Raw genomic sequence first — 10,206 nt, 5'->3', positions numbered from 1 at the left:
TAGAGATTTTGATATGATAATAGATAAAGTTTCTACTTTGGCTGAGTGGATTAGGGTTGCTAGTTTGACATGTAGTTTGAACGTGGTACAAAGATTAGTTTTACTTACTACTTTAACTGTCTTTTTCAAATGCACTCCAGATGTATTGAATAGAAATACTAGTTCTTTGGCCCTGTGTGTGTATCAGAGAGGTACGGTGGTATGAGAAATGGGCAATTACTATTTTATCTATTTTGTGGGACTTTGCCATTTCTTGATATACTAGTCACATATTTTTCAGATGGTTCACTTTGTTTTTATGGAAACCAACACACACACACACACAGAAAATACTTGCATAAACAATCACACCATCATCCAACCCAATAGTATGAGATGCTCAAAAAGACTAATCCATAGATCTAATTATTTTAGTAACACAGCTCTCACCACTGAACTCAACTACCTTCACCAACTATTTTTTTTACTCAAGGCTATAGCCCTACATAATAGATAAAATATTATTTCTCCTCTTCCCGAATTCACAAGACCAAAGCATTATTATTCCTATCCCATTCATGGTACATTTAAAAGAGAGCCTAAACTCCTAAAGAAATATAAATTTCACACAACATTCAAACCACACTTTAAGCTAACAAACTGATCCACTCAATCAAAAGACAAACTCCATCCTTTTCACATTCTGGAGTGTATGATGTACCCTGTGCCTGAAACATGGCTTACTGCTGACAGACAGATCTGTTAACATCTACCTTGAAGAACACAAGAAATACACTCACTACCATCACTGTGGTCAGTCAGGACTAGCAGACTATGCTTTGGACACCTTTTTGCACATTACATGTGTGCTATACAGAACTCATAAGTTAGAGATTATTTTTAGAATTGGCAATGAATAAGAAGCACTTTCTTAACTTCATTAAGTATGGTTTGCATTAAATGGCCAAAAGTTTGGTATACAATCATCTTAAAATCATTTCCAATCCAACTATAAACAGGACTGTAGAAAATCTAGTATTGTAAATCAAAAATAAGAATTGTAATATTAGAGAAAGGAGGAGACTACTTCTGTTTATATCATATTGGAGGGTGGGGGGGGGGCACCAAATTAGAACTTTAGGTCTTGTACTGTAACATGTGGTTGTGCTGCAAAGATCCTGGTTTGAAATCCAGCAAAATATAAGTTAGTTCCTTAAAAATTAAGAGATGAGTAACATTCTCCTAAGCCTGTTCACTAGGTTAATTTTATAGATACCGAGAAGGCAATGTTGTAATATATTTATGCCAAGAAAAATTGGAGGTTAGAGTTACCCCTAAAAGTGAAATTTCATCTTGTCCAAAGATTTGAGTGCTGTTAAAAGTAAGACAGGACCAAATTTTGCCATCATTCAAGTTGACAAAGTTATCAGAACCCTGTTGCAAAAATAATTGGAAGGGCAGAATTTTGGGTTGTAGAAACTGATATTCTACAACATTGCCTTCTCGGGTATCTATAAAATTATCCTAGTTTATTCGTGTAGTGCATAAATGAAAGTCATTGAAATATATATTTCAATGACTTTCCTCCAGAAAGCCATAGAATTATATAGCTTTATGCAACTCCAGCATTAATTTTAGAGCTTGAGAATAATGATCTATCCACCATCATACCTAATGTGCCACCAGAGAAAAAGCTTGCAATCCACTTGCACAAGTCAGGAGATAGATCATATGACTAGTGCATGCTTAATAACCTTTATGGCAAATATGATATAAGGCTTTAGATATATGAAAAGCCTCATAGCCTTAGTTGTTTTGGCATGACGGCAAATAATAATGGAGAACAATTACTTATGAAACATAGTCAAAAATTGCAGTCTTTTTTTTTTTTTCATAAATAAATAAATAAATTGTCCTGAAATAAATAAATTCAAATATATCTTATTTGAATGTGTAATATCTTGAATATTTAAATTTTATTTATTTTATTTTTTTTTCTTTCAGTCTGAAAGGGATCCTGGAAATGGCAGAAGATTATGCCCTTGATATTCCTATGATTTGGGAGTATTTAGGTGAGCTAATTGAACCCATGATTGAGGACAACAGCATACCCTTTACTTTTCTAAAAGATGCAGTTCAGCCATGTATAGTAAATTATACAGCAGGGAAATTATTATCTGCAGTTCTGCATGCAGCAGAAAAGAAAAGAGTAAGTTTACTTTCCAAAATTTGCTGTTTTTATTTATGTTCTTTTTGTTCAATATATAGTATTTTACCTCTCACAAGAAATTATTAGCAGGATGAAACAAGTGCATTTTCATATTGCCTATTAGCAGGTTTCTATTTGATATATAGTCTATTACATGATGAGATGTCACATAATAACAAATATCAAACAGAAACTTACACTCTTTGCCCATCAAATTTTGACTCATATTTTTAAATATATATATATATTTGTTAAAGAATTGTGCTTGTTTCCAGTTAGATAGGATCCAGTTTCCAGTTAAATAAGAAGCCTTTTATGTGATATAATCAAGATTATACAATTATCATCAGAGCGGGGGAAAGAAGGGGGATGTTTGTCACGTTGTGCATGATGCTCTTAAGCATGTAGGCATCTCCATAAAAGTAGTTAAACCTAAGGAAGAAATTTTACTGCTTCTTGAAAATCAACTGCTGGAATGGTTTGCAGATAGACCTGAAAAAAGATAGAGTATGTAGTAGATATAATTTATGAAAAGGTGCATGTGATATATTTTCACCTGAAAAGAAAGACGATCCAAATCGAATATTTAAATCTACCAGAAAGTTGTGGGTTGTTTAGATGTTTTCACAATAGAACTTAAATTAAACCATCTATGAGGCCTAAAGAAGTAGCATGAAAATTCATGGGAAATTTCAAATAATGTGTCCCTTCCCAAATGTTCCACTTTGAAACCAGTTTCTTCTGAAAAAAGCATGTCCAAAAGAACATACTGTATTAGGATGGGTGAACAGAAACTGCAAGGACACAAAACATCAAAATATCACCCAATGCAGCATTGCTGTTGGGAACAAATGCCTCAGGAGATTTCAAAATGAAGCCACTCCTTTCATTCTGGGAACCGAAAGTAATTGGAAAATGTAATTGCATCATCTCCCAATCATGTTTAAGAGTAGTAATCAAAAGGTGTGGGTAACAATGAAATATTTCAAGATTGGTTTGTTAATTATTTTATGTCAGCTATCAAATGATATCTTCATGTTAAGAACTTGACATAGAAGACTCCTCCTGTTTGCCTATAGCTTTTGGAGTATTCTCCAAGATTCATAAAAGTGAAAATTTTTACCCCACGAATGTCATCCAGTGGATCAGTGTGCCATAGCAAACATAAACTCATGTTTGAATAATGTTTCATGTCAACTAATGGAAAAGACAAGTGGCATTAATAGAAGAGTTATCTTACAGAATTCTGCCACCACTATTTATAACATCAGAGATACTAAGGATATGTTAGTGAAGCCTCTGAGAATGTAAGCCAGAAATCATTGCTAATAGCATGGAAAAATCTGTCGTGCCCAATTTTGAAAGGTTCAAACCCAGTGAGCAACAAAAAAGAAAAGAAACTGAAGTGCCACAGTTAGATCAGATTGCCCTCAAGTCAGAGGCTGAGGTCTCAGTAAAATCACAGTATGATAGCTGCCACTCTAAGCACAAACCCAGAGTGTTGGAAGCAGTAGCCACTTAGTCTCGACAGCCCTTAATGCTTCCATTCTAGTGGCCTCATTACCAGAGTGATTGCACTGTAAACAATATGAAGGCAACTCCAACTAGCATTGCCTTTCGATGGGCGAGGCGCGAATGGTATTGTTGCAGTGGCTCAACGGGATTCTGAATTATAGTCATTGTCGTCATCACACATTAAGAACCTAAAGGTGTTCACTTCTCAATGCACGTAAAGCATGATATGGCCATGTATCTAATCACATGAATACGGCCTCAATAGAATCATTGTTTTTAGTGATGGAGTTTTTACACTTCACTAACACCAGGTAAGGAATGCTGAGGATTCAGCCATTCTAACGTTTCACTTTATCTGATAAGGAATTTGACCAAGCGCATTATCATTGGTCCTGTCTTAACCTAACTTATTCTGACTAACAACTAGAAATAAGATGCTGTGATCCCAGACTATCACTATTTGGGATCTTATTTGCAACATTTCACTGCTATAGTTTGTTGTTATGGTCTGTCATCCTATCAAGTCCACCAACTCAATCTAATGATTCCACCATCATTAGAGTCAGAAAGTTAATCTGTACGATTGTGTGTGTGTGTGGAGAGGCATAGTGAAAGGGTTTTGGGCACTCCTACCTCATCCCAACTATAACGTCATCAATAGTGTAACATCAGCTTGGTTGCCCTCATGGTGACACCAGAAGATGTAGAGGAGCTTGTCCAGTCTTATTCCAAAGAGACCTCTTTGAAGAAGAAATCCTTGTCATTGAAAAAGTTTCATCAGTGCCTGTATAACACACAGATTGAAGTCATTATTATTTTCATATGATCCTGACTATGGCAGAGCATTCAGGAGTTGAAAGGAATTAATCATTAGAAACTGCTTTCTTCTGAACAGCATCAAAAATTTTGAGAGGTCTTAGGTGCACCACCAAAAATGTGAGAGCATTATTCCAAGTTCTCGGCTTAACAAGGAAAAAACGAATTTATAATTTCAAAATTATTTTTATTTTTCAACATAATCTCCCTTAAGACTAATACATTTATTAAAGCGATGCTCCAATGCCATTATTCCGTTCCTGTAGTGGTTCTCAGAAAGATCTACAAAATACGTCTCTACAGATGCAGTCACCTCTTGATTCGAAGAAAAATGCTGACCAGCGAGGTAGAGTTTTAGTTTTGGGAAGAGATAGAAGTTGGAGGGAGCCAAATCTAGGGAATAGGGTGGATGTTCCAACAATTCATAGTGCAGATTCCTTAATTTTCCCATTGCCAAAACACCTTTGTGGGCAGGTGCATTGTCCTGAGTCTTTTCTCACGAATATTTTTTGTCTAGTCTGGTTAAAAGATCGGAATAATATTCCCAGGTTATTGTTTTACCCTTTTCAAGATAATTAATATACAAAATGCCTTTACCATCCCAAAACACTGATGCCATAACCTTTCCTGCTTATGGAACTGACTTTGTCGTCTTTGACACTGAACAACCAGCTTCTGTCCAATGTTTTGACAGCCATTTGGATTCTGGTGTGTAATGGTGAATCCAAGTCTCATCCATAGTAATAAATCGATGCACAAAATCAGGTTTATTCTTGTTAAAACACTCCAAGCACTGTTTAGAGATTTTCGTGAGAGTGCGTTTTTGATCTGCTGTGAGCATCGTGGCACCCACGTACACGTAGTATACATTCACTTGGATTAGCCGGTCATCCAATATCATATCGTGCACTTGATCAATAATTTCTGGTGTTTGTTGCACTTTTTGGACATCCTTCACATGGATCATCTTCAAGGCTGGTACGGCCACATTTAAACTCAGCAGCCCATTTCTTAATTGTCGAAAATGAAGGAGAAGAGTGCCCATAAACTTTTATGAACTTTGAATGAATTTTTTCTTTTAAGCTTACACGGTGATCCAAATGCATTTCTGAAAATTAGGGAGACAACTACCATGTTTGAATAAAAACTTTAGTTTAATATAACTAAAATCTACATTCGACGTTTCGACCTTTATGTGAAGGTCATCTTCTGGAGCATACAACTATACACAGAAAACAAGCTACACTACAATCAAACTGGTTTGTTAAAGACACTGACCAACCACTACAACAATTGTTGGCCTGACCTCTGGTGAGAAAAAAAAAATTATACATCAAAGCTAGAGTCCTATTATTAGTGTTATCTGTTGGTTGTAGAAATACATTGGGCACAACAACAAGTATCTATCTATATACATATATTAACATCATGTACACATTCCAGCCAGTTGATATGGAATGGTTTCTAATACTAGCTGAAGATTGGCTAGAGTCCTGACTTATGCTGGATCTTATATATTAGGTAGGCTGAATGTGTGCCATCCAGATCCTTGGAATTTTCATGCCATCTTTGTTGTTGATATTTGGGTGGTTTATCAGGATTTCGCAGGCGTCCTTAAATTTCCTTTCGTACCAGGTTTTTGTGTGGTGTAAAGAGCAGGTGCTTTTCCAGTTGATTTGGTGTGAGGTGTTGAATGCTTGGTTTTCGATTTCGATGGTAGGGAAACCAAAATTCACTCCCGTTCCTAGACACACTAGTCATACATCTTCCTTCAAGCAGTCTATCCTTCACGGTCTACCGAAAACCGACACACACTGGCCAATACATACATGCTAATTCATACCACCACCCATCACAAAAATATGGAGTCATTAACACCCTTAAAAACAGAGCTATAACAATTTTCTCTAACCAGCAAGCCATGAAACAAGAACTAAAAATCATCAGCGACACATTCATAAATAATGACTATAACAAAAATACTGTTAATAAAATACTCCATAAAACTACAACAAAAACGAATCTAGATTATAGTAAAACCATGGCCATCCAATACATTAAAGGGTTATCGGAAAAAATGAACAGAATCCTACAACATTATAACCTCAATGCCACCTTTAAACCACTCACTAAACTTAAAACCATATTCAACTCCTCTAAGGATCCTCTCCTCCCATTAGCACATCCTGGAGTCTATTGCATCCGCTGCACCTGTTTCACCATTGTACTTACTGTACATTGGTGAAACAGGATGGACAATCCCTATACGCAAGAAAGAACACATTAAATATAACCATTATGGTGAAGCAGGCCTCTCAGACCATGCACTCAACACCTCACGCCAAATCAACTGGAAAAGCACCTGCTCTTTACACCACACAAAAACCTGGTTCGAAAGGAAATTTAAGGAAGCCTGCGAAATCCTGATAAAATACCCAAATATCAACAACAAAGATGGCATGAAAATTCCAAGGATCTAGATGGCACACATTCAGCCTACCTAATATATAAGATCCAGCATAAATCAGGACTCTAGCCAATCCTCAGCTAGTATTAGAAACCATTCCATACCAACTGGCTGGAATGTGTACATGATGTTAATATATGTATATAGATAGATACTTGTTCCTTTCTTTTAGGCTTGCACGGTGATCTGAACATTTTTGGAAGTTATGGGGACAACTACCGTGTTTGAATAAAAACTTTAGTTTAATATTACTAAAATTTTACAATTCGATGTTTCGACCTTTATGTCAAGGTCATCTTCTGGAGCGTACAAATATACACAAGAAACAAGCTATACTACAATCATATTGGTTCGTTAAAGACACTGACTAACCGCTACCATAATTGTTGGCCTGACCTCTGGTGAAAAAAAATAAAAAAAATGTATACATCAACGCTAGAATCCTAACATCATTCCAGCCAGTTGGAGTGGAATGGTTTCTATTACTAGCGGATTGGCTAGAGTCCTGACTTATGTTGAATCTTTCATATTAGGTTGGCTGAATGTGTGCCATCCAGATCCTTGGAATTTTCATACCATCTTTATTGTTGATATTTGGGTGGTTTATCAGGATTTCGCAGGATTCTTTAAATTTTCTTTCGTACCATGTTTTTGTGCGGTGTAAGGAGCAGGTATAAGGTGTTAAGTGCATGGTCTGAGAAGCCTGCTTCACCATAATGGTTATATTTGATGTGTCTAATGTGTTCTTTCTTGCATATAGGGATTGTCCGTCCTGTTTCACCAATGTACGGTAAATTACAGGTGCAGCGGATGCAATAGACTCCAGGATGTGCTAATGGGAGGAGAGGATCCTTAGCGGAGCTGAATATGGTTTTAAGTTTAGTGGGTGGTTTAAAGGTGGCATTGAGGTTATAATGTTGTAGGATTCTGTTGATTTTTTCTAACCTTTTAATGTATGGGATGGCTATGGTTTTACTGTAATCTTGATTTGTTTTTGTTGTGGTTTTATAGTGTATTTTATTGACAGTATTTTTGTTATAGCCATTGTTTATGAATGTGTCACTAATGATTTTTAGTTCTTGTTTCAGGGCTTGCTGGTTAGAGCAAATAGTTGTGGCTCTGTGTTTAAGGGTGTTTATGACTCCATATTTTTGTGCTGGGTGGTGGTATGAATTTGCATGCATGTATTGGCCCATGTGTGTCGGTTTTCGGTAGACCGTGAAGGATAGACTGCCTGAAGGAAGACGTATAACTAGTGTGTCTAGGAACGGGAGCGAATTTTGGTTTTCGATTTCGATGGTAAATTGTATGCGTTCGTGTTGTTTGTTTAGGTGGCTGAGGAATGTGTTTAGCGTTTGTCGCCAGTGCGGCCAGATCGCGAACACGTCGTCAAAGTATCTGAGCCAGATTGTCGGTCAAAGCGTGGTGGAATCAAGAGCCCTTTGCTCAAAGGTTTCCATGTAGAAGTTCACGATTGGGGGGGATAATGGTGAGCCCATGGCTGTACCTTCCTTTTGTAGGTAGAATTTGTTTTGCCACACGAAGTAACTGGACTTTAGTACGTGGGCAAATAGGGCCATAATGTTGGGCGGAAATTTGTTCTGTAGTAGGAGAATTGTGTCATTGATGGGGACATTAGTGAAAAGGGCAGAAACCTCAAAACTGACTAATAAGTAGTCTTTGTCGAGTGTTATGTTTTTGCAATCGCTATGGTAAGCTAAAGATTCGTATTTCTCTCCTGATCAATCGGCTGGCCTTTTTAAAAAGATGCAGAGACAATAACCTCATTCCGATCTGCATCAGTCTAAAAAAGAAATTTACGTCCGCTAAGGCACTCCGTATCTATGACCGCACAGAAAAAGCAATGCTTAGAGAACAGATCCAAACACCCCGCCGAAACCTAGATACAACACAAAATCTAGTTTCTAAATTACAATCAGAACTATCGAACTATGTTAATCCATACATTCTACAAACACTTGAAAGAATTACTGACAATTCGGCCAAGCATACCCTGGAAAAGAATAAAGAAAAACTCGAGAAAAAATTCCACAGGTTGAAACAACGGCAAAATATGGCGGCCAATCAGAGGACTTCCTCCCCAAGAAACAACAATGAACAACAAACAAGGGAGACAAGGAACGACCAACCACCGACAAGCAAGAACCATGTGATTAACCTATCAAGCCACACCCTGAACAACGGCGAACTCACGCTGCTGAATAAAGGACTGAACTACGCAATAGTGCCTAAAAAGGTAAACAAATTGGATTTTATCTACCACATTGAAAGAGGCATCAGATCCCTACCTAACAACATAGCAGACAAAATACGACTAGAAACCAGTAATATCCTAAATACCAAGAAAACCATACAGAACAACCTGACTAAAACAGAATTAGCAGCAATTAAATCATTAAAAGCCAAACAGAACATAATAATAACGAAAGCTGATAAAGACAGTGCCACTGTTGTCCTTGACAGGTCAACATACATACTACAAATGAACCAATTAGTAGCCGATAACAACACATATAAAATGGTAATTTATAACCCAACAAAAAGGATAAAGGATAAAACAGAAAAACTACTAAAGTCCATCACTTCTTGGCCACCAGACACAGTTAAAAAACTCAATCCCCACTACGCCCGCCCCCCCCAGAATATATGGGGTTCCGAAAATACACAAACAAAATGTGCCCCTTCGACCAATAGTAGAAGGAATAGACAGTCCCAATTACCACCTAGCCAAGAAATTAGCGGCAACACTCAAGGAGTTGGTAGGTCATTCCCCCTCCTACTTAAAAAAACACACAACACTTTATAAACAAAATCAAAAACATAACAAAACACGACAAAGACGACTTATTAGTCAGTTTTGATGTTTCTGCCCTTTTCACTAATGTCCCCATCAATAACACAATTCTCCTACTACAGAACAAATTTCCGCCCGACATTACAGCCCTCTTTGCCCACGTACTAAAGTCCGGTTACTTCGTGTGGCGAAACAAATTCTACCTACAAAAGGAAGGTACAGCCATGGGCTCACCATTATCCCCCCCAATCGCGAACTTCTACATGGAAACCTTTGAGCAAACGGCTCTTGATTCCACCACGCTTCGACCGACAATCTGGCTCAGATACGTTGACGACGTGTTCGCAATCTGGCCGCATGGGCGACAAACGCTAAACACATTCCTCAGCCACCTAAACAAACAAC

At 37.3% G+C, this 10,206-nt stretch overlaps 1 protein-coding gene across 5 annotated transcripts in view; it reads left to right on the top strand.

Annotated features, from left to right (window-relative positions):
• Positions 1-10,206, top strand: part of LOC150107782 (eukaryotic translation initiation factor 4 gamma 3-like) — a 949,069-nt gene that overhangs the window by 853,311 nt on the left and 85,552 nt on the right. For all 5 annotated transcript variants that reach the window (XM_090392049.1, XM_090392050.1, XM_090392046.1 and 2 more), the window contains exon 27: positions 1,984-2,188. In XM_090392049.1, coding sequence (XP_090248175.1) covers positions 1,984-2,188 — 205 coding nt within the window. The remainder of the gene's footprint in view (positions 1-1,983; positions 2,189-10,206) is intronic.

This window comes from Typopeltis vanoorti, chromosome 4 (genome assembly GCF_054136105.1).
Source record: "Typopeltis vanoorti isolate ZY-2024b chromosome 4, IOZ_Tvanoo_1.0, whole genome shotgun sequence".
NCBI classification, from domain to species: Eukaryota; Metazoa; Arthropoda; class Arachnida; order Uropygi; family Thelyphonidae; genus Typopeltis; species Typopeltis vanoorti.
The sequence above is the reverse complement of the archived record's forward strand: the minus strand, read 5'-3'. Positions and strand labels throughout refer to the sequence as shown.